The sequence below is a fragment of the Dryas octopetala genome, chromosome 3, assembly GCF_963921425.1.
Source record: "Dryas octopetala chromosome 3, drDryOcto1.1, whole genome shotgun sequence".
NCBI lineage: Eukaryota > Viridiplantae > Streptophyta > Magnoliopsida > Rosales > Rosaceae > Dryas > Dryas octopetala.
In genome coordinates this window covers 5,465,665-5,491,501 of record NC_141368.1, presented here as the reverse complement: position 1 = coordinate 5,491,501, position 25,837 = coordinate 5,465,665, and the positions used below count along the sequence as shown (strand labels likewise).

The window sequence follows — 25,837 nt, the reverse complement described above, 5'->3', positions numbered from 1 at the left end:
CAACACGTATAGTTTTGTCTAATTTTATTTATGAGGTAAGCTCAATATGTTTTCTATCTATTTTAACTGTCCAAGAGTAGTAAGAACAATTGTTAATTCTCATGTTTCTAAAAGGGTCAGGGAAGAAAGATTTTTGGTATTATCTACATCCACACTACTTCTGTCCAAGTAATTTGGATGTTGTATATGGCATAGAGTGCAAACTACGGATTATATAGGTTTCTCACTTACATTGTGTATATTGGGATTTAATTTCTTAGTCTTCTTTAGCTATGTGTGATCAATTATTTTAACATGATGGTTTGAATAAATCATTTTCATGATTTGAATTCATTAGGTAACAATAAACTGTGAGGGGGGGGGGGGAGGGGAAGGGAGCTGGGTGGGTCGGATGAAGGGGTGTGTGTGTGTGTTTTTTTTTTTTTTGTCTTGAGTGTTTAAGGGTTGTCTTTAAGTTATTTTTCCTTTGTGTCAATTAGAAAAATTCACAAATTAAATTTTGAAGGTATACACAAAGATTAAAAAATAAATAAAATAAAAAAAAAGGAAGAAGAGGAGGTACACCCCTAAGTAGGTGGGTCGCATCCATTTTCTCGTAGTGTATCTGGGTTTATATTCAATTAATTATTTTTTTTTTTTAATCAAAAGTCAAAAGTCAAAAGTGGGACACAGATTTTAATTATAAGAATCGAAATTCTTTATCAGAGAAAGAGCGGAGAAAGTACCTTGAACCAAAGGATACTCTGGCTCTTCTTATTGTTGCTTTCTGGTTTTTATTTTGTTTCCCCTCTCTGCTATCTGGCCTTCTTCGGATTAAGGTTTGACTTTGAATCTCTCTCCCTCTAATTACTCAGGTTTATTTGATGAGCTTTATGCACTGGAGTTATAGAACTGTTATATGTGAATTTTCATGCTGTGATTTTCTTTTTTATTTACGTAAATGTAACCACCACAGATTGTGGGCTGCTTTAGATGCTAGCTGTAGATAATCTTCAATGTACCTGTTATATAAGTTGCTAATTTTCGATTGGGTATAATAAATTGAGTCACTATAATAAATTGGAGCTCGTACTCGGAGTTGTGTGCTTCGAGACAATAGAAGAGGGATATTCCACCTGATTATCTTGTTCAATAAGAATTGTTGATCATTCTAACTTGAATCTTTGCAAAAGCTAAAGTAACCAAGTAAATGCAGCAAAAGATGTGAATTTGCTAAAAAACCGATCTAAATGATGCCCGATCTTAAATGTAATTAACACACCATATATCTGATGATTTGGTTTTATAACGAATAATATCATTTTAGACATTTGGTGGTCATTTTAGTTTTCCTCCAAAAAAAAAAAAAAACATCCAGTTTGAAAAACTTTTTTGATTCGTTGTATGATTTCTTTCTTCATTTGATTATTAACTATATATTGTATTTTCTTAAACTGATACCTTGTCGAAGCAAGTTGAAAATTTACTCTTAATCTTGATTTTAAAAATTGATATAGCAGTCTTTTTTTTTTTTTTTTTTTTCCAACTCAAAAAAGCAGTTTTATAAAGTAATTCTGTATGAAATTTTACCACTAAATTGGGAGCAGTAGTACAAAGAATATTTCTCAAAAGAAGTACAGACTGAACCAAAATAAATTAGATTCATTTAATCTTCCTGTACCCTTTCATTTCCACTCGGACCACTTTTTATTTCCACCTATCCTGTCTTTCTTTATTATGTTGGAAACAGTAAGTAGTACTAGTACATAAAATAACGAACCAAAATGATAATAAATTCAGTAAATTGAACGATTCATTCCCCGATAAGTCTCTGCACAACAATTAGCTCCACATCAAAACATATATGCATGCATATATTCCTGTAAGCAATTATTACCACTCGGGCTGCTTTCAAATTGTTCCCACCAAATAAAAGGTAAAGCCAGAGACTGAGCGCTCACCCCAGCATTATTTGATCTCTGCCACCGTTTTTCTTCTTTCCAATTCTACTTGCTTTCTTTTTTTCTTTAGCTAAAATGGCTGGGAAAGAAGAGGGCCATGCAATTGGGATTGATCTGGGGACAACGTACTCGTGCGTTGCAGTATGGCAGAACGATCATGTAGAGATCATTGTGAATGATCAGGGCAACAGGACTACTCCATCTTCTGTTGCCTTCACTGATTCCGAACGTTTGGTAGGTGACGCAGCTTTTAACCAGGCCGTCAAGAATCCCACAAACACCATCTTTGGTATGGTCTCTTCCCACATCTACATATATAACAATTTAATTGTCATTTGTTTCTCATATCAGTTTTGTAATCCTGTGAGGCCTTCTCTACTTCTTAAATATTGATATTTGACTCGCAAGTTTATTTGGTACATTTCATTACAATATGTTGAATGCAACATGTAACTGTAAATTGTGCATATATAAATGCTTGGGATTGATGACTGATGAGTATGCATGATTATTGAATGTCTGTCCGTTCATCTTCTGGTTCTTTTTTCTTTGTGGGATTGTCTTTTAAAATATGTGACATCAATTTGCAGGTGCAAAGAGGTTAATTGGCAGGAGATTCCTTGATGACTCTGTTCAAAATGATAAGAAGCTCTGGCCATTCAAGGTTATTGAAGGTCCTGATGATAAGCCCTTGATTGTTGTTACCCACAAGGGTGAAGACAAACAGTTTGCTGCTCATGAAATCTCATCTATGGTGCTGGCAAAGATGCGAGAAATTGCTGAGGCCTACCTTGGCTCAACTGTGAAGAATGCAGTTATCACCATCCCTGCTTACTTCAACAACTCACAACGTCAGGCTACAAAAGATGCTGGTGCTACTGCTGGCCTAAACGTGATGCGTATTATCAATGAACCCACTGCTGCAGCCATTGCTTATGGGCTTGACAAGAAGGCTGGTTGGTATAGCAAGAGAAATGTGATGATATTTGATTTAGGTGGTGGGACTTTAGATGTGTCACTGCTCACCATAGGTAATGGTGTGTTTGAAGTGAAGGCCACTGCTGGAGACACTCACCTTGGAGGTGAAGACTTTGATAACAAAATGGTCAATTACTGTGTTGAGCAATTTAAGAAGAAGCATAAATTGGACATCAGTGGAAACTCCAGAGCTCTTAGGCGGTTAAGAAATGAGTGTGAGAAGGCGAAGAGGAGACTTTCATTTACGTCTTCAATTGATATTGAGATTGACTGTTTGGATCAAGGTATTGATTTCAGTACAACTATTACCCGTGCCAAATTTGAAGATCTGAACATGGATTTCTTCAAAAAGTGTATGGAGCCTGTGAACAAGTGTTTGAAGGATGCTAAGATGGACATAAGCAGTGTGCATGATGTTGTTCTTGCTGGTGGCTCTTCTAGAATTCCCAAGTTGCAACAACTATTGCAGGATGTGTTTGAGGGGAAGGAGCTGTGCAAGGGCATTAATCCGGATGAGGCAGTGGCATATGGTGCTGCTGTTCAAGCTGCTGTCTTGAGTGGTGGGAATCTAATTGGGAAGCTTCAAGACTTCACTCTCTTGGATGTCACCCCTCTCTCACTTGGGGTGGAAACTGGCAAAGAAGATGAGATGAGTGTTGTTATTCCAAGAAACACCAGAATTCCCGTCAAGATGAACAAAACTGTAGTTACTATGTACGACAACCAAGAAGCTGCCTGCTTCCCCATTTTTGAGGGTGAGAGTACATCAACCAAAAATAATAACTTCTTGGGTAAATTTGCGATCTATGGAATTCCTCCAGCTCCGAAGGGTGAAGCTGAATTCGATGTTTGTTTTGATATTGATTCCAATGGTATCCTAAGTGTTTCCGCTAAATGCAGATCTACTGGCCAAAAGAAAGGGATTACAATCATAACTAAGAGTGACATAAGAACATTTGAAGGAATTGAGACAGTGGAGTAAGAGGCCTTAACTTATGCCATACTACTCGAATGCCTATCTTGATATTTTTAATGTTATGTTATCTTGACTTCACTTGATTATAATTTGTAAGTGTTGGACAGGAAAAATGAAACTTCAGTTGAATCCATGGGACTCAGAAAGTTGTTTCATTTAAAGACCGTCTATTATTCAAAAGGGATTGGCTAATATTTAATACAGTAAAAAATAGCACATTGTTACTTACATTCAAAATCACTTGTTCAAATGACTAGCTTCCTCTGACATGTTACATGTGAAAAAGTATTATACCAGTCTCTTACTATATATTCAGTCTTCATAAACCTAATTTTTTCATTTACTGTCACTTGGTAACTTTTGTGTAATGAGTCTAATGACAAATAAAAATAAAAACGGTTAGGGAAAAAATTAATAGTATGACTATGACCTCTGAGTGTACAAAATACCTCCCAAGGAAAATTTTAAATTTTTTTTTAGTTGATGTTTGTTCCCGAAAAAAAGAAAAAAAAAATTAACGTACTGCCTGAATTTTTTATTAAAAAACCTCCAGCGAAAGAGTTTTTTTAGTACTTTTCTAATATATTAATACACTTTTTCAACTAAATTCTCAATCTCGCATATGTTCTCTTTTTTCGGAAAATGTTCACATATTTCATAAGAAAACTACATTGAAATATCATCTTCTGAGAAAAAAGGGAAAAAAAAGAAAAAGGAAAAAAAAAAGCAGATTAGGGAAAATAAATGCAGACCAGATTTCTTACATAAATATTTGTTAAAAACTTGGTCTCAGGAAAAGGCCGAAAAGAAAAGAAAGAGTATTGGGCCTACTCTTACCAAAGCCCACTCTTTATGTCTCTCGGAGTCCAACGCCCAGATGAGTATTGTTGTAAAATCAGTGTTTAGAGTCAAATTCGAGTGGGCAGGGTCCGTTTCCGTCTAATATACGCACATGCCTGGCCTTTTTGCTAACAGACATCCCCTGTTTTGTTAATAGACATGCCTGTTTGATTACTTGATTACTATATTTATGAAACAAACCATGATTTCCTATTTCTATGATTTCACAACTACACAATCCATGCGTTCGATAAAATGTGGACATCATGATCATGTGCGTACTGTTTGCTTCTTTTGGAAAAAAAAAAAAAAAAACGTCAGTCAATATATTAAAACATGGAGCTGGTACACCAAGTTTGCTTAAAGAAAAATGAATTAATTACTCTAAGGTACCTTTTACTTATTGTTTTTACTCTCTAGTGCACCAATTAGTTTTTTTTTAATAACAAGGTAAGTTGCAGCTAGCTGGCTTATCTTGAAATCTGGTCAATTGCCATTTTATTTCCTTTTTGTCTTTCTCTTTCTTCTCTCTTCACGTTCATCTTCTCTCTTTATGCATTTATGCCATTTTAAGTCAAACTGCAGTTTTTTGCATTTTTCTGCAGTTTCTAGAACTGCAGTTTCTGCAGTTTCTAGAACTGCAGTTTCTGCAGTTTCTGAAACTACAAGTGAACTGAAACTGCATAAAAAACTGTAGTTTATGCAGTTTACAGTGAACTGAAACTGCAGTTTCTGGAATTACAAGTGAACTTTCTGCAGTTTCTGAAACTGCAAGTGAACTGAAACTGCATAAAAAACTGCAGTTTATGCAGTTTACAGTGAACTGAAACTGCAGTTTCTGGAATTACAAGTGAACTTTCTGCAGTTTCTGAAACTGCAAGTGAACTGAAACTGCAGTTTCTGGAACTGTAAGTGAACTGAAACTGCAGAAACTGCAATTTATTAGAGTTGAAACTGCAGTTTATTGGAGTTGCTGACTTGCAGTTTCAGTTTATTAGTGTTTTGGCATGTTGCAGCTGGTGAGGACACGGCAGGTATTTTTAATTTTTGTTATCCAGTGGATGTGGTGTCCGCAAAGGAATAATAGAATTGTGATAGTTGGCCCGCAAAGAAAGAAAGGGGCTTTGGGTGGTTTTGGTTAATAAATTTAGGTACTAATACCTGTATGTTAATGGACCCAAGAAAAATTCCACACGCTTCTACTGTTCAACAAGAATTGTTGAGAGTGAGAGATGAGAGACAGAGATGACTAGATGAGAGATGCGAGATGAGAGATGAGAGTGAGAGAGATGGTTACCTGAGATGAGTGTGAGAGCTGAGAGTGAGATACAGAGCAGAAACTTGGCTGTGTGAGAGAGTCAGAGAGGTAGAGACTGAGATGAGAGTGAGATTGGCTGCGTGAGACAGAAATCAATTGGGGCTTTAGGGTTGGGGACCGGGGTAATCCGTAATTGGGTAGGGTAATTGCCTAAATGGCCAAATGGGTAAATTGGTAATTGACTAATCTAATTAGTAATTAGGGTTTGACTTTTTGAGGGTTTCAAATTTTCAATTGGGGTTTCATTTGATTTTGGGGTTTCAACTTTCAATTGGGGTTTCATTTAATTTTGGTATTTTAATTGGGGTTTAGAGTATGGGGTATTTAGGGTATATGATATTGTCTTATAATAAACTTAGAAAATATATACATACAAAAATTATAAGTTAGGATATACTATAATATTATAAACTATATACTATATGGGTACTATCAAATATATAATTATTGTTTCAATTAGGGTTTAAATTGGTAATTTGTAATTGACTAATCTAATTAGGGTTTGAGGGTTTCAATTGGGGTTTCAATTGGGGTTTCAATTGGGGTTTAGAGTATAGGGTATTTAGGGTATAGTCTTGTAGTAAACATATACATAAAAAAATTATAAGTTAGGATATATTATAGTATTATAAATTATATACTATATAGTACTATCAAATATATAATTAGTGTTTCAAATGGGGTTTAAATTGGTAATTTGTAATTGACTAATCTAATTGGGGTTTGAGGGTTTCAATTGGGGTTTAAATTGGTAATTTGTAATTGACTAATCTAATTGGGGTTTGAGGGTTTCAATTGGCGTTTAAATTTGTAATTAACTAATCTAATTGGGGTTTGAGGGTTTCAATTGGGGTTTAGAGTATAGGGGCCATAGGCCATTTAGGGTATAGGGTATAGTCTTATAGTAAACAATAATATATATAAAAAAAATTATAAACTAGGATATACTATAGTAGTATAAACTATATACTATATAGTACTATATATATATAATATAATATATAGTACTATATATATATATATAAGAGGAAATTACAGATTTGGTCCACTTATTTTATACCTAGTTCAATTTTAGTCCACGATCTTTTTTAAGTTCTGTTTTGGTCCACTAATTGTTTCATTTGTTCAATAAAGGTCCAGATTTGTGACTTTAAATCTTTTGGGTTGTGTTTTCTTCAATTATAATTGAAGTATAAGTTATATTTCATCATTTCTTAGTCATAAAAACAAATTTTAAGTATTACAATCTAAGAGAATTGAGATTGGGTGAAGTTTGAAAAATTGGCAGTTTCGGGTACCTTGCTTTGGGGTTAATTATCTTGAGTTTTAAAACTTCAATTTGAATGATCTTTATATGGTTGTAAAGAAGAAATGCATAGCTTTAAAATAAGCATATGTTTGCAGAATTTGAGTGAGATTTGATGGAGTAAAAGACAGGCCAAATTTGAAAAAACAAATCTGGACCTTTATTGAACAAGTGAAACAATTAGTGGACCAAAACAGAACTTAAAAAAGATTGTGGACCAAAATTGAACTAGGTATAAAATAACTGGACTAAATCTGTAATTTCCTCATATATATAATATACTATATAGGCCATATAGGGATATATAAAATATATTTTAGGGTCTAAAATAAAGCTAGGTTAATATTAATTTTATTATCTAAAATATATATAAATGTGTGTAAAAAAGTGTATAAAAAAGTGTATAAAAATGTGCTAAAAAAGTGTATAAAAATATAAAATGGTATAAATATATATAAATATATATATATATGTTTATACATATACAGTCCTGTCCGGTCCGGCCCAGCTTCAAGGAAAGCAACACCGGAACCGGAACCATATAGGACCGGCCGGTCCAATTCGGTCCAATCTTTGACCGGTTTTGGTCAACACGGTTTTTTTCGATTTTTTAACCCCTGGTTTGGTTCGGTGTGTCCGGTTCGCGGTTTAAATGCCCACCCCTAGTCAGTGCATTTATTTATTTATTTATTATATTGTGTTTCAAATTGTGCATGGCACCAATTTTCAGATGCAAAGCGTTTGATTGGTAGGAGATTCAGTGATGCTTCAGTTCAAAGTGATTTAGAGCTATGGCCCTTCAAGGTCATTGAAGGTCCTGATGATAAACCCATGATTGTGGTTACCCACATGGCACAAGAGAAACAATTTTCTGCTGAAGATATATCATCCATGGTTCTTTCCAAGATGCGGGAGATTGCTGAGGCCTACCTTGGCTCTCCTGTGAAATATGCTGTCATCACAGTGCCTGCTTACTTCAATGACTCACAGCGTCATTCTACACAAAATGCTGGTGTCACTGCTGGCTTAAAGGTGATGCGTATTATCAATGAGCCTACTGCTGCAGCAATTGCTTACGGCCTTGAAAAGAAGGCTGGTTGGTATAGCAAGAGAAATGTGATGATGTTTGATTTTGGTGGTGGCACTTTAGATGTGTCACTACTTACCATAAGTGGTGGTGTTTTTGAAGTGAAAGCCACAGCTGGAGACACTCACCTTGGAGGTGAAGACGTGGATAACAGAATGGTGGACTACTGTGTTGAGCAATTCAGAAGGAAGCATAATTTAGACATTGGTGGAAACTCTAGAGCTCTTGGGAGATTAAGAAATGCTTGTGAGCAGGGACGGATCCACATACAAAGGTGGGGGGTCGGGCGACCCCCCGACAGCCAGCCGAGAAGCCCACAACACCCTATCTCTCTGGACAGCGACCCCCTGAGTGTCTCGACGGCGACCCCCTTCTCTGGACGGTGACCCATACGGCCTCACTTTTCTCAACCTGGGGGTGGTGATGATTTGGATGCCTGGTTAGTAGTGAGAGAGAGTGAGAGCTGAGAGTTGAGAGAGTGAGAGAGTGAGAGAACAGAGATCAAGAGTGAGAGGCGAATACTGCTGACTTAAGGCTACGTGGGCTGGGCCTAGTTGAAAAGGAAACCAATTGGAATGGGCTAATACCAGTCGGTGGAGCAGCCCTTTTAACTAAAAAGTTTTTTTTTAGGTTGATTGTTAATATTACTAAACCCTTAGGTTCGGCTCTAGGTAAATTTTTGTTTTGTTTTTTACACTGATTGACATTGTTAAGAGCATTTAATATATGACATATAAATATCAATTTAAGAAAAAACAAAATGGCCAAATGGTTTCAACGCCTCACCTGCTCAATATTTTAAAGAATTTTTTCAAGACAAAAAAATCTTCAGAATTTACTAACTTGTGTGTGTGTGCAGTGTGCTCCTCACTCAGTCACTCTTATTCTCTTCCTTAATTAAATTTCCCAAAACCCACACCACACAGATCCAACCCACTAACGCAACCTCCACCACCGAAGCCGATCACCTGCTCGGTCCCTAAAAAATTTTGCCGCCGCTTCGCGGCACTAAGCTCTACTTGACATGACCCCCCAAGTTGGGAATCTTGGATCCGTCTCTGCTTGTGAGAAGGCAAAGAGGAGACTCTCATTTACGTCTGCAACGGACATTGAAATTGACTGTTTGTATCAGAATACTGATTTTTATACAACTATTACCCGTGCCAAATTTGAAGAACTCAACAGGGATTTCTTCAACAAGTGCATGGAGCCTGTGAAGAAGTGTTTGAGTGATGCTAAAATGGACATAAACAGTGTCCAGGATGTCGTTCTTGTTGGAGGCTCTTCTAGAATTCCCAAGGTTCAAGAACTCTTGCAGAATTTCTTCAAGGGAAAGGAGCTGAGCAAGGGCATTAATCCGGATGAGGCTGTGGCTCATGGTGCTGCTGTTCAAGCTGCAATCCTGATTGGGAATGGAAATGGGAAGCTTCAAGACCTCTCTCTCTTGGATGTCAGCCCTCTATCACTTGGTGTGGAGACTGGTCGAGAACGCGACATGACAGTTGTGATTCCAAGAAACACCAGAATGCCTGTCAAGAAGAACTATACTGTAACTACTCGCCATGACAACCAAACTGTTGTTAAGTTTTCCATTTATGAGGGTGAGAACACAACAACTGTAAATAATTACTTTTTGGGTGAGTTTAAGCTCCATGATATTCCTCCAGCTCCAAGGGGTGTTCCCAAGTTCAATATTTGCTTTGATATTGATGCCAATGGTATTCTGAATGTATCTGCTGAGGACATGTTGACTGGCCAGAAGAAAGGGATTACCCTCACCAATGACAGAAATTGTGAGGGAATTGATAGGATAATGTAAGGAATATTATGTCATACTAGCTAAAGGCTGAATCGTCTGTTTCAATTAATTTGTGGAGATAACTTTGGAATTCTTCTTGGCCTAGCTTTATGGTTATAATGTTTCCGACTATCGTATAAATTTGATTTTTGTGCTTTCATATATATTTTTTTTAATTGGGTAGAGAATTACTACTAAATTGTGAATTTGGATCACATTTTCAGTAAATAATCAACTTTATTAATTTCTTGATACATAATTTGACAAGAGAACATTTCTGACCAAATGTTTACTTGTACCAATTGATAAAAGTTTTTTGTCATATAATAACTAATTAACTTGCTAGCATAAGATCATTAAAACATTTTGAAAACTAGCAAGCTATTGGACCTAGATGGGTGGATATACAAGTTGAGTTGGTCATGCCATAGTTGAACCAGTCTTTACTATGACATGCCCTTGATATAGTCCAAAACTAGTTGATTTTCTAAGTTTATTTTGTGTGCACTATTCATCTTAATTTTTTTTTTTTTCTCAATTCAATTGATCCTGCAAGTTTATTATATAGTCCAAAACTAGTTGATTTTCTAAGTTTATTTTGTGTGCACAATTCATCTTAATTCATTTTTTTTCTCAATTCAATTGATCCTGCAATTTTATTGGAAATTATTTGTCATTGAGAGAGAGAGAGAGAGAGAGAGACGGTTGGGTTGGGTAACCAAAAAAATTTCAAATTTGTGTTTTTTTTGTCCATTTGGCGGTTTGGATTTGGTGAACCTTGTGCATATAAAAAAAACAAACCAGAAATAAATTCTTGAGACTGATTGCATTCCATTTCCATTGTTCCAAGGATCCCTGCACAACAATTTAGACTGCAAAGCATATAATGGATTTACATTGGTAGCTATAGGTATGTATTATTCATCTGATTCTTCTCTGTTCATTTTGATCTTGAGAAATTTAAAAAATTAACCTAAATTTAAGTCAATTAAAAACTTTCAACTTTTTTTAAAATTTTTTAGAAATTTGATTCTTGAGCAGTGTTTGAGGGGTTTCGAGAAGTGCTCGAGCACTACTCGATAGAATTCGAGTACTTTTTGAGTAGAGTTCTAATAAAATTCGAGTGTCAAAATTCTAAAAATTTAAAAAATAGTTTAAAATTCTTAAAAGAGATCAAAATAGATTAGTTTTTCAAATTTCCTTACCTGGCATGTACTTGTTTTGATTTTGTTGGGTCAAAGACATGGATTTGTACGGTTTTTAGACCGATTGGAAGCAGTAGTACAAAGAATATTTATCACAAAGAAGTACAGACTGAACCAAAATAAATTGTATAGACCGATTCATTTAATCTTCCTGTACCCTTTTATTTCCACTCGGACCACTTTTTATTTCCGCCTGTCCTGTCTTTCTTTATTATGTTGGAACTTGGAAACAGTAAGTAGTAGTAGACTACTGGTACATAGAATAACGAACCAAAATGATAATAAATTCAGTAAATAACCATTCATTCCCCGATAAGTCTCTGCACATCAAAACATGCATATATTCCTAAGCAATTATTACCACTCGAGCTGCTTTAAATTGTTCCCACCAAATAAAAGGTAAAGCCAGAGACTGAGATCGAGACACTCACCCCAGCATTATTCGATCTCTGCCACCGTTTCTCTTCTTTCCAATTCTACTTGCTTTCTTTTTTTCTTTAGCTAAAATGGCTGGGAAAGACAAGGGCCATGCAATTGGGATTGATCTGGGGACAACGTACTCGTGCGTTGCAGTATGGCAGAACGATCATGTAGAGATCATTGTGAATGATCAGGGCAACAGGACTACTCCATCTTCTGTTGCCTTCACTGATTCCGAACTTTTGGTAGGTGACGCAGCTTTTAACCAGGCCGTCAAGAATCCCAAAAACACCATCTTTGGTATGGTCTCTTCCCACATCGACATCTATAACAATTTAATTGTCATTTGTTTCTTAAATCAGTTTTGTAATCCTGAGAGGCCTCGTCCTCTACTTCAATATATATTGATATTTGATTCACAAGTTTATTTAGTACATTTCACTACAATGTGTTGAATACAACATGTAACTGTATATTGTGCATATATAATGCTTGGGATGACTGACGAGTATGCATGATTATTGAATGTCTGTCCGTTCATCTTCTGGTTCTTTTTTCTTTGTGGGATTGTCTTTTTAAATATTTGACATCAATTTGCAGGTGCAAAGAGGTTAATTGGCAGGAGATTCCTTGATGCCTCTGTTCAAAATGATAAGAAGCTCTGGCCATTCAAGGTTATTGCAGGTCCTGATGATAAGCCCTTGATTGTTGTTACCCACAAGGGTGAAGACAAACAGTTTGCTGCTCATGAAATCTCATCTATGGTTCTGGCAAAGATGCGAGAAATTGCTGAGGCCTACCTTGGCTCAACTGTGAAGAATGCAGTTATCACCGTCCCTGCTTACTTCAACAACTCACAACGTCAGGCTACAAAAGATGCTGGTGCTACTGCTGGCCTAAACGTGATGCGTATTATCAATGAACCAACTGCTGCAGCCATTGCTTATGGGCTTGACAAGAAGGCTGGTTGGTATAGCAAGATAATTGTTATGATATTTGATTTAGGTGGTGGTACTTTAGACGTGTCACTGCTCACCATAGGTAATGGTGTCTTTGAAGTGAAGGCCACTGCTGGAGACACTCACCTTGGAGGTGAAGACTTTGATAACAAAATGGTCAATTACTGTGTTGAGCAATTTAAGAAGAAGCATAAATTGGACATCAGTGGAAACTCCAGAGCTCTTAGGCGGTTAAGAAATGAGTGTGAGAAGGCGAAGAGGAGACTTTCATTTACGTCTTCAATTGATATTGAGATTGACTGTTTGGATCAAGGTATTGATTTCAGTACAACTATTACCCGTGCCAAATTTGAAGATCTGAACATGGATTTCTTCAAAAAGTGTATGGAGCCTGTGAACAAGTGTTTGAAGGATGCTAAGATGGACATAAGCAGTGTGCATGATGTTGTTCTTGCTGGTGGCTCTTCTAGAATTCCCATCCTGCAACAAGTATTGCAGGATGTGTTTGAGGGGAAGGAGCTGTGCAAGGGCATTAATCCGGATGAGGCAGTGGCATATGGTGCTGCTGTTCAAGCTGCTGTCTTGAGTGGTGGGAATCTAATTGGGAAGCTTCAAGACTTCACTCTCTTGGATGTCACCCCTCTCTCACTTGGGGTGATGACTGGCAATGAACAGTGCATGACTGTTGTTATTCCAAGAAACACCAGAATTCCCGTCAAGATGAACAGCACTTTAGTTACTATGTACGACAACCAAGAAGTTGCCTGCTTCCCCATTTTTGAGGGTGAGAGTACATCAACCAAAAATAATAACTTCTTGGGTAAATTTGCGATCTATGGAATTCCTCCAGCTCCGAAGGGTGAAGCTGAATGCGATGTTTGTTTTGATATTGATTCCAATGGTATCCTAAGTGTTTCCGCTGAATGCAGATCTACTGGCCAAAAGAAAGGGATTACAATCATAACTAAGAGTGACATAACAACATCTGAAGGAATTGAGACAGTGGAGTAAGAGGCCTTAACTTATGCCATACTACTCGAATGCCTATCTTGATATTTTTAATGTTATGTTATCTTGACTTCACTTGATTATAATTTGTAAGTGTTGGACAGGAAAAATGAAACTTCAGTTGAATCCATGGGACTCAGAAAGTTGTTTCATTTAAAGACCGTCTATTATTCAAAAGGGATTGGCTAATATTTAATACAGTAAAAAATAGCACATTGTTACTTACATTACATTCAAAATCACTTGTCAAGAAGAAGACAACTATACAAACCATTTATGACAATCAAGAGTTAATCTGTTTCCCCATTTTTGAGGGTGAGGATACAACCACCGTAAATAATAACTTGTTGGCTAAATTTACACTCACTGGCATTCCTCCAGCTCCGAAGGGTGAAGCTGAATTCGATGTTTGTTTTGATATTGATTCCAACGGTATCCTAAGTGTTTCCGCTGAGTGCAAGTCTACCGGCAAGAAGAAAGGGATTACAATCACAAGTGAGACTGACATAAGAACATATGAAGGAATTGAAGCAGATCTACTGACCAAAAGAAAGGGATTACAATCACAAGTGAGAGTGACATGAGAACATTTGAAGGAATTGAGACAGTGGAGTAAGAGGCCTTAACTTATGCCATACTACTCGAATGCCTATCTTGATATTTTTAATGTTATGTTATCTTGACTTCACTTGATTATAATTTATAAGTGTTGGACAGGAAAAATGAAACTTTAGTTGAATCCATGGGACTCAGAAAGTTGTTTCATTTAAAGACCGTCTATTATTCAAAAGGGATTGGCTAATATTTAATACAGTAAAAAATAGCACATTATTACTTACATTCAAAATCACTTGTTCAAATGACTTCCTCTGACATGTTACATGTGAAAAAGTATTATACCAGTCTCTTACTATATATTCAGTCTTCATAAACCTAATTTTTTCAATTACTGTCACTTGGTAACTTTTGTGTAATGAGTCTAATGACAAATAAAAAAAACGGTTAGGGAAAAAATTAATAGTATGACTATGACCTCTGAGTGTACAAAAAACCTAGCTCCCAAGGAAAATTCTAAATTGTTTTTTAGTTGATGTTTGTTCTCGAAAAAAAGACAAAAAATTTAACGTACTGCCTGAATTTTTTATTAAAAAACCTCCAGCGAAAGAGTTTTTTTAGTACTTTTCTAATATATTAATATACTTTTTCAACTAAATTCTCAATCTCGCATCGCATATGTTCTCTGTTTTCGGAAAATGTTCACATATTTCATAAGAAAACTATATTGAAATATCATCTTCTGAGAAAAAAGGGAAAAAAAATTGAAAGAAAAAAAGAAAAAGAAAAAAAAAAAGCAGATTTGGGAAAATAAATGCAGACCAGATTTCTTACATAAATATTTGTGAAAAACTTGGTCTCAGGAAAAGGCCGAAAAGAAAAGAAAAAGTACTGGGCCTACTCTTACCAAAGCCCACTCTTTATGTCTCTCGGATTCCAACGCCCAGATGAGTATTGTTGTAAAATCAGTGTTTAGAGTCAAATTCGAGTGGGCAGGGTCCGTTTCCGTCTAATATACGCACATGCCTGGGCTTTTTGCTAACAGACATCCCCTGTTTTGTTAATAGACATGCCTGCTTGATTACTTGATTACTATATTTATGAAACAAACCATGATTTCCTATTTCTATGATTTCACAACTACACAATCCATGCGTTCGATAAAATGTGGACATCATGATCATGTGCGTACGATCATGTGGAGAAAAAGGCCATGCAATTGGGATTGATCTGGGGACAACTTACTCGTGTGTGGCAGTGTGGCAGCACGATCATGTGGAAATCATAGTGAATGATCAGGGCAATAGGACCACTCCATCTCATGTTGCCTTCACTGATACTGAGAGATTGGTAGGTGATGCAGCATTTAACCAGCTCATCAGAAACCCTGTCAACTCTATCTTTGGTAAGGTTATCTTCCCACATCCACATGTATACCAATTTTCCTTTCCTCAAATCAAATGGATATTCCTGTGAGGCTGTGAGTGAGTGTTCTTTTTCTTCAATTTATTCTCTGTTTACTTTATGCGTTGCCTTCTCTTCATCCCATCTTTTTATGAGGTTGAAAATTTTGATTCTGATATGGTTGCTGATGATGAAAGGCTTAAGGGTACTGCTTAAGAAGCAGTACGTGAAACTACACTAACAATATTATGCATTTAGTTTTGTAAAAAGAAGAATTAATGTTGTCATCTTCTTAATGAATTTTATCTTACTAGCTATTTCATAAATTGTCAGTGCATTTATTTGTTTATTTATTATATTGTGTTTCAAATTGTGCATGGCACCAATTTTCAGATGCAAAGCGTTTGATTGGTAGGAAATTCAGTGATGCTTCAGTTCAAAGTGATTTAGAGCTATGGCCCTTCAAGGTCATTGAAGGTCCTGATGATAAACCCATGATTGTGGTTACCCACATGGCACAAGAGAAACAATTTTCTGCTGAAGATATATCATCCATGGTTCTTTCCAAGATGCGGGAGATTGCTGAGGCCTACCTTGGCTCTCCTGTGAAATATGCTGTCATCACAGTGCCTGCTTACTTCAATGACTCACAGCGTCATTCTACACAAAATGCTGGTGTCACTGCTGGCTTAAAGGTGATGCGTATTATCAATGAGCCTACTGCTGCAGCAATTGCTTATGGCCTTGAAAAGAAGGCTGGTTGGTATAGCAAGAGAAATGTGATGATGTTTGATTTTGGTGGTGGCACTTTAGATGTGTCACTACTTACCATAAGTGGTGGTGTTTTTGAAGTGAAAGCCACAGCTGGAGACACTCACCTTGGAGGTGAAGACGTGGATAACAGAATGGTGGACTACTGTGTTGAGCAATTCAGAAGGAAGCATAATTTGGACATTGGTGGAAACTCTAGAGCTCTTGGGAGATTAAGAAATGCTTGTGAGAAGGCAAAGAGGAGACTCTCATTTACGTCTGCAACGGACATTGCAATTGGAATTGATCTGGGGACAACGTACTCGTGCGTGGCAGTGTGGCAGCAAGATCACATAGAAATCATAGTGAATGATCAGGGCAACAGGACCACTCCATCCCACGTTGCTTTCACTGATACTGAGCAATTGGTAGGTGACGCAGCATTTAACCAGGTCATCAGAAACCCCACAAACTCAGTCTTTGGTAATGGCATCTTATTCATCCCACATTTGTTTCTCAAATGATCAACTAATGTGTATTTATGACTTCATTTGAATGCATGCTTCCTTTCTCCTCAATTTCTTTATTGGGCCATAAGTTTGTGTAAATTTGGGTATGTTGGGCTATATATTTGTTTATCATGAGTAATGAGTACCTGGCAACAGTGCTCCCGAAATTGGCATTGAGTGGGGAGGGAAAACAATAGATTCATGGTTCAAATCTTATTGTATATTGGAAAAAAGAATGATATACTAGTACTGCCTTAGTACTGAAGATAACACTACTACAAAAAAGCTCATACATATCAGTAATTTACCGATATCTAAGGCCCCTAAAATTCGATATAGGAAAGCGTGATATCTATTCTCATTGGTTTACATATCAGTTTTGAACTGATCTCTATAGAGGTTTTTAAATCAGTTCCTTTTTTAAATACGATATATTTTCCCTTCCTGGATGGTTAAAAATGCAATAAATGATATATTTATAATATATTATATCAGTATTATATTTATAACAGATATCATATATATTAATAATATGCGTTTTAATCGTATAACTGGTATAATTATTTCCATAGACATCTGTATTGTGTATAAGAACAGATATCTTAGATCAGACTTATATGTTCCTGAAATACGGAACTCGTATACACTGTATCATAGACATCGGTATTAGTTCTCATAAATGATATCTGATATGTGAATTATATGTGTTTGAAATATGAAACTGGTATTCATATTCTCATAGATATCGTTATTTTTTATAAGAACTGATATCGTATATGTAAATTATATGATTTAAGAGTATGGAACTGGTATAAATATTTTCATATATATCGGTATTGGTAATAAAAACGGATATTGTAGACATCTATTATATGTGTTTTTATTGTAGAACTAATTATGAAACCATGATTGGTATCAGTTTATTTTCCCAAAATAGATATCTATTCTCAATACCATTTCAGTTTTTATATTAGAATTGATCTAATATATTTCGAAATTAGAGTTATATGACACCTGTTTTAATATCGGATTTATTTTCAGAAAACTGATATAATTGGTTAACACCATTGAACCATCCAATGCATATTTATTTGGTTAACAGCTAAACAACAATCCATTTCATGTATTTCAACAATCCATTCCATTTTATCAATTGTCATATATTTCAAAGGACCCAAAAATTGTCTACATATAACAAAAATTAGGGGGAGACCTCATCATCTCTAACCCCTTCCTTCAAGTATATCTAAGCTATGCTAGGCATCACTTAAAACTACCCCTTCCTTCAAGTATATATAACAAAACTGTTAGGCACTTAGGCATATATGCATTTTGTAAATTCCCCATTCCCTTTACAAAATATGGGCATGACATTAATTAATTGAATTAGCTAAGTTGTAGAATATCCACAAAATGGCATACCCAGCAGCCATCACCACATTATACCAAAGCCTACAGATAAGTCGAGTTAACAAAGTCACCCCATTCAACTGGAACATCATCAATTTGGTCTTGGGTGTAACTACATTGCTTGATCCTTGATTTGCTCCACTGAAAACATAAAGGAAAATTGCATTATTTTTTGGTGTATATGCATTATGGTATAAATTTCTAGGCAATTTTTCAAAGGTTAGAGGAATTAATTAGACAGTAGAATGCTTAAGTTTGATTAGTAGCAAACAAAAGATAACTTAGTACAAGTTGAATGCATACATTAAGCAAATTCTACAGTCATGACAAATTTAAGAACAAACATAAGACTATGTTCAACGTCTGCTGCTTTCATATTAACAACCAAATATGAGTAGGTTGCACTCCCTAATTTTTAAGAAAACCCACACACCTTTAAATGCACTAAGAAAACTCGACATGGATCTAGACTTATTGACCTTCTAAGTTCTGCCAGAACATTTTCAGCAACCTAACAATTTTAACTCAATAGCCCCATACCCATCAAAATCCAAAATTTTCTCATACAACTTACTGCGTCAAATTGTCAACAAAAAAAAAAAAAAGGCACAAGTACAATTAATTATGGATGTCAAAATAGGCAATAAAAAAATTAACTTGCCATTGGCAGTCACACGATCTCCATTATTCAACTTTATGTACTTTTTCCTCCTCTGCCATCCATCAGTTTAGTGAGGTTAAGAGAAAAATAGTTTAAACAAAATAATAAGAAAATAATAATACAGTTAAAAGTATCGTATCCCAATGATAAACAGATTTCTGTCTCTTCATGCCCACATTATCATCTGCAACTAGATCTAAAACAGCACCATCCAACCTATAAAGAAAAATAAAAAGAAAATAATAATATGTACATAATACAGAGAGAGAGAGAGAGATCTAATTCAATGGTAAAACTGGACTAATTAAGGAATACCTTTTTTCTCCTTTCCCTTTAAAGGAATAATCTCATCTTCGACTTCCTGTGAGTACCCAAAATTCATTTTAGCCAATGGGCAATACAAACAATTCAAAATAAAATACTCCTGGAAAACATCATATTTAATTGATTATTGAGAGCAAACCTTGAATTACACTATTCAGCCATCTCAATTATCACCCCAATTTCCTGGCAATTTTCATCCTAACAAAAATCAAATAGCAGCAATCTCAATTATCAATGACAATTTCATCCCAATTATCAGTCCAATAATAAATCAAACAACTAGCAGCCATCTCAATTATCAACTTCCAAATTATCATCCCAAAAAAAAATGAAACAATAGCCATGCATATCAATTTTCATCTCAATTTCCTGCCAATTATCATCCCATTAAAAATCAACTAAAGTACAGGTCTCAAGCTCTGTATGCATATTTTGCAGAGTCCTTAAGTGTATCCTTCAATTCGATGCTTGACTGCTTTATTGATAACATTTTCCAATGAATAAGATTTTTTTTTTTTTTTTTTCAGCCAAAACACTGTAAGACTACAACTCAATTAAACAAAAGGCACACAGTAGAACTTACACATAGCATTCTAGAGACAACGATACAAACTAGCAATTCATGTTAAAAGAGTAAACTCAAATAGACCATTGAAAACAAATGCTCCTGATAGCAGCAAGTATAAACCCCTTGGTTTCAGGCTCACTGATAGATCCTGACACTAAATGCACATATACATGCTGCCACCAAGTATAAAACCCTTAGTATACTTGCTCCATCCTTATGGCACTTTTTAAGCATCTTATAAGAATGCAGTAGGTAGGTTTCTGGATGACAGACAAAGCCAAGATTGGAATGGCACTCCTGTATTACATTTGATATTTAAACCTCAAAAAGTTGATGTTAACCATCTAGTGTGCTCTTTCATATCCAAAGAAACAAAGTTGATCTTCCTAGCTTATAATTTTCTTATGGTAATTAAACCAGCAAGTACGATAATTCAGATTGAGAGAATCATAAAATTTGCTCTAAAAATTTGAAAATGAGGAAGATTTAACATTAGGATGAAACTAATTTGCCCTAAATGCTTACCAAGATTACACTTGTCCGTTTATAACCTTGATCCCCAACTCAAACAACTAACAAAATGTATGTTTTTGTGATAAAATTTCATACTTAATTACTGCACATATACATTCCCATCAGATGAAAGGGAGGAGTTGTTATGAGAATTACCAATACAACCAATTAACTACAAGAAAAGCCAATCTCATCAAGCAGTTATAACCACTAACACCATCAAGCTAGTACCAGAATTTCAAATTGCAACCAATCATTTTATATAGTAGCCTTAGTATATTTATTATCGTACATGCAGAAAATATGAATGATTAAAAACGCAAATGGGACATGACTATAAAACATGAATGATTAAAGCATTTCAGTGTCATATAGAGGCAAAACATAGAATAACTAAACAGTATATGCCCAATATAGAATCAAGTAGATTTTATCAATAGCTGCATTAACATTCAACTAGTTATAGCTTCACTAATATTGAATTCAACCTTAATTTCAAACTAAGATGCATTTTCCCACACACCTCAAAATATTATCAACTCAAACAATTCAAAGTGATGAATGAGAACTCATCTCACTGATAGCATACATGTGCTGCATTATTGTCGAAAGGTGGAAGTACGTAGATCCCCCTCGTTGTATGTAGCAATTATGACATCTTCCAATGGCAATCCTTCTAGTTCAGTTTCTACTATTTTCTTGTTTATGTTATCCACATAACCCCTGTGGTGCTTCCCCCTGAGCTAAACCCACTATAAAATAGTAATTATCTAACGAACAAAGAGAGTGGAATGCACAACATTTGATACAATCATAGACATCCAATTAATTGATGTCTTTATATATATTTAAAACATTACCTTTTGCTCGAGCTTCCAACCTCTTGCCTCTGTTTCCTTGCACCTCTCTTCTGCAAACAGAAGCTAGGGTGCTCTATGAGTTTATCAAAATTACATTTACTCCAATGGAGCACACTCATATTTCCCAAAATGAACATCATCTTTGTGTTTAATGAATGGTGCTGCAACAAAAATGTCCAAGTAAGAGCATTATATTAAATTTGATCAGCTAGAGATAGCTATTGCAGCCCTTTAAAGAAAGAATTATATCCAAATATAATCAAGGAGTAACATAACAAAAGTATTAAAATCCATGAAACATAAAGACAGGTCATGACAATATCTGATAATTCCAACCCCACGCGCAAAGTACATGATTATACTAACTACATATCAAACAACCTTTTATAAAAACTTTACAACTTCAGTGAAACAGATAAGTCATAGTATACTGAGTGAGAATTGACTGTGGAGCTCATACAAATTATAACCTTATGTGCAAAAGACTTTGTACAAAGACAGTGTGCAATCTATTTTCATCTTAAACTTTGTTTTTAAGAGAGACATCAAGATAAACTAAAATAACCAGTCAAGACAAAGTTTGAAAGAAAAAAAGCTCCAAAGAAAATTGAAAACATTTAGCAAAATAACTTCATTTGCGGACCGGCTTCCTAATATAACTACTTTATTCTACACTATGGAAAAGGTCACAGTAAGTCTGCAAAAAATTGCAACGAGTAAAAAAAATCAATCTCAAAATCCTCCCAAATACACATTGCCACAAAAATAGAAAAAACTGATCGATGTATTCTAGGAATCAAGAAAGCACAAAAGAAAAGAAACAAAATGTAAGAAAAATATTGTATAGTGATGTAAAAGAAAAGAAAAATGCCAGAGATTAAATTGTATAGTGATACCTACATGCAAGCAAGACTCCAAATCTAATCCTGGAATTGCAAATGTTTTCAACTGAAGGTTCCCAAAAAAAATAAGGTATCAAGGTGGGAAGAACCTCAGCATCAATTAAATGGACATCCTTCACATGATACGGAGCAGCTTCATTATTCTCCTCTCTCTTCAGAACAGCATGAACATCAGTTACATAGGCATCCTCAATGTTTGCACTGCCAAATGCCGTCAAATCAATATCTCCATCAGGAAGATATGTTTTCAATGGAACTGACCCATAAGGAAAAACCTGTGAGATTAACAACAATACAAAATTGCAGCCTTAACTTATAACCAATTCAATCACATGGATAAAATAAGAAACAACATTAGCAGCATCACTGGCTCCTGTATAACAATAAACTAGAAAACAACGGTGCATACTAGTTTTCTATAATGCATCACTATATAGCAATTTGAATAGGCAAATTCCTACTTTTAAGACAATTAAGAAGAACATACAAGATGATGATTAACCTATTAAGAATTTTTTTTTTTTTTTTGCCAATAAAAAGAGAGGAATAAAAGAGAAGCATCAAATGAATGCATATAAAACAGACTATCTGAAATTACAAGTAACCCATATTAATATCATCACTGAGGAACATGATTCAGACTTCAGAATACCAGAAACTTCAAATAAACCAAACAGAGATCCATAAGCAGCCCAAAATGTCAAAATCAGGTAGAGCCAAATTCTCGGTGAGAGGAACAAAACCCTGGCAGAGCCAAATTCATAACACAGACCCAAAATGAATGTTTACTGCATAATGTTCCATAGTTCAGGTAAATACAAAGAATTCTGGCACCCAAATTCAAACAAACTAAGTTCAAACAAACTATAAAACACCCAAATTCCAGAAACACCCAAATAACAAAACACCCATGTTCAAACAACCTGCAGATATTAGAACCCTAAATCCGAAATCTAAACTTCAAATTAAAAAGAAAAAATAACAAAACAATCTCATCAAATACTTGAAATCGCGAAGGCTGGGTGGTGGTATAGGGAAGGCTTCCCTGGGTCGATCTCGATCTCGCGACGTCGTCCAGATCGAGCTCTCTTCTCTCTTTCTCTCTTCGCAACTGCTCAGACTTCTCTCTGTCTCTCTGTCGCATTCGCTCTCTACAAGCCTTCACGCGCGCTCAACCCATCGATCTCGATCTGCAAGCCTTCACTCTCAACGTCTTTAAGGCTGGGTGGATTGGAAAACCAGCTAGCTATATAGCTTAACCTTCAAGCTCAATCCATATATCTTCGTCGGAGATCGATGAAGAAGATGATGAGTTAGGGTGTGGGTGTTGGTCTGGGTCTGGTTCAGTTTGGATGTGAGTATGGGTGTGTGAGTGTAAGTCTGTGTAAACACGGGTTGTCAAAATTTTTTTAAGTGGTGAACAGTACCGCATTTTTGCCATTCTTAAATTTTTGCATCATTTATTTGTATAGATATCACTTTTAAAGCAGGATTAATAAATTTGTCTAATGTAATATATCACATTCAAAATCTTGATGATATGTAAAATAGTTTATATATCAGTTTTTGAAAAAAAAACTTTTAAGCGATATTAAAAACCATATTATATCGAATACATTTAAAACTGATATTAATATAGTGATATGTATGAGCTTTTTTGTAGTAGTGTAATGATGCATTACAATGCACTAGGAACTTAAGCATTGTATTATTGACTCTATGTCAGAGTGAGCAAGTGAGGATCTTTCATATAGCAAGTTGATAGTGTCACAATTACTAACCAAATAACCACAAAAAGCATTTTAATTTGTCCCAAAATACCTGATAATCAGATTTTACTTAAATCATTCTGTTGTGTGTACATTTTCATCCATCATTCCCTTCTAAATTTCATCTCATTCTTTTTCTTTTTCCGGATTGTGTTTCTGAGTTTGGCATTAATTTTGCAGATGCAAAGCGATTAATTGGTAGGAGATTCAGTGATACTTGTGTTCAAAATGATTTGAAACTCTGGCCATTCAAGGTCATTACAGGTCCTGGTGACAAACCCATGATTTTGGTTACCAAAAATGGCCAAGAAAAACAGTTTGCGGCTGAAGAAATCTCATCCATGGTTCTTTCAAAGATGCGTGAGATTGCTGAGGCCTATCTAGACTCAACTTTAAAAAATGCAATTATCACCGTTCCTGCTTACTTCAGTGACTCACAGCGTCAAGCTACCAAAAATGCGGGTGTCATGGCTGGCCTGAATGTGATGCGTATTATCAACGAACCAACAGCTGCAGCCATTGCTTTTGGCCTTGACAAGGGTGTCGGTTGGTATAGTAAGAGAAATGTATTGATATTTGACTTGGGGGATGGTACCTTAGATGTATCACTGCTTACCATAGGGTATGGTGTGTTTGAAGTGAAGGCTACTGCAGGAGACACTCACCTTGGAGGTGAAGACTTTGTTAACAGAATGGTGAACTACTGTGTTGAGGAATTCAAGAGGAAGCATAATTTGGACGTTCGTGAAAACGTAAGAGTTCTTAGGAAGTTAAGAAATGCTTGTGAGAAGGCAAAGAGGAGGCTTTCTTTTACGTTGGTCACTGACATTGAAATTGATTGTTGGGATCGTGATTTCTATATAACTATTAGTCGTGCCAAATTTGAACAGCTGAACATGGATTACTTCATGAAGTGTATGGAGCCAGTGGAGAAGTGTTTGAGGGATGCTGAGATGGACATAAGCAGTGTGGATGATGTTGTTCTTGTGGGTGGCTCTTCTAGAATTCCCAAGGTGCAACAACTATTGCAAAATGTGTTCAACAAGGGGAAGAATCTGTGCAAGAGCATTAATCCGGATCAGGCTGTGGCATATGGAGCTGCTGTTCAAGCTGCAGCCTTGAGTGGGAATGGTAATGAGAAGCTTGAAGACTTCAGACTCTTGGATGTCACTCCCATGTCACTTGGTATGGTGAGTGTACAGAACATGACATGGGAATTGTTATTCCAAGAAACTCCAGAATTCCCATTACGATTGTTCGTACTTCCACTACCGTCTGCAATAACCAATGTAGTGGCAAAGTCGCCATTTATGAGGGTGAGAGTAGCACAGCCAGAAATAATAACTTCTTGGGTGAATTTATCTTGGATGACATTCCTCCATCCCCCAAGGGTGTTCCTGAAATCACTATTTGCTTTGATATTGATGTTAATGGTATCCTTAGTGTTTCTGCTGAGGACAAGTCCACCGGTCAGAAGAAAGGGATTACAATTAACAGTGTGAGAAGAACTTGTGAGGGAATTGAGAAGGTGATATAAGAAATGATAAATCGTGGCATATGGACTGAAACAGCATATATTACAATTAAATCAATTGATATTCTACAGGTTTAGCCATGTTTTTAGTTTGTTTCAAGCCTGATGGGCAGAATTCTTTACTATAAGCCACTTTTGTTTGAATTGATTGAATCACTCTAAGTTTGGTATTCTTGCTCCACAGGGTTCTACTTCTACTTCTACTTCTTCTTTTTTGGCCGGGTTACTTCTACTTTTACAGTT

The 25,837-nt window shown here is 35.7% G+C and overlaps 2 protein-coding genes and 1 pseudogene across 23 annotated transcripts; 2 read left to right on the top strand and 1 right to left on the bottom strand.

Moving 5' to 3' along the window:
* The first annotated feature begins 720 nt into the window (after nt 1-720).
* LOC147290024 (heat shock 70 kDa protein 18-like) lies at nt 721-14,381 on the top strand. Its single transcript, XM_086237523.1, has 7 exons — nt 721-818; nt 2,011-2,229; nt 8,089-8,685; nt 9,504-9,914; nt 11,968-12,168; nt 12,469-13,834; nt 14,217-14,381. The coding sequence occupies exons 2-7, from the start codon at nt 2,016-2,018 to the stop codon at nt 14,227-14,229; spliced, it is 2,802 nt and encodes a 933-aa protein (XP_086093649.1). The 5' UTR covers nt 721-818; nt 2,011-2,015; the 3' UTR covers nt 14,230-14,381.
* A 1,185-nt stretch (nt 14,382-15,566) lies between these two features.
* Nucleotides 15,567-25,597, top strand: LOC147290022 (heat shock 70 kDa protein 18 pseudogene; annotated as a pseudogene).
* On the bottom strand, nt 18,175-23,664 carry LOC147290023 (uncharacterized). 22 transcript variants are annotated; one of them, XM_086235646.1, is made up of 8 exons: nt 23,295-23,664; nt 22,286-22,566; nt 21,390-21,439; nt 21,119-21,281; nt 19,588-19,646; nt 19,440-19,485; nt 19,125-19,340; nt 18,175-18,604 (listed from the first exon to the last, which is right to left on the bottom strand). In XM_086235646.1, exons 1-4 carry the CDS (start codon nt 23,433-23,435, stop codon nt 21,238-21,240), a joined length of 516 nt encoding a protein of 171 aa, XP_086091772.1. In that variant the 5' UTR covers nt 23,436-23,664; the 3' UTR covers nt 18,175-18,604; nt 19,125-19,340; nt 19,440-19,485; nt 19,588-19,646; nt 21,119-21,237. The 22 variants fall into 22 exon arrangements, 19 of the variants coding, with proteins under 19 accessions (XP_086091772.1, XP_086091776.1, XP_086091777.1 ...); XM_086235650.1 differs by having other exon boundaries at nt 21,119-21,272; XM_086235651.1 differs by having other exon boundaries at nt 21,119-21,267.
* Nucleotides 25,598-25,837: the final 240 nt, after the last annotated feature.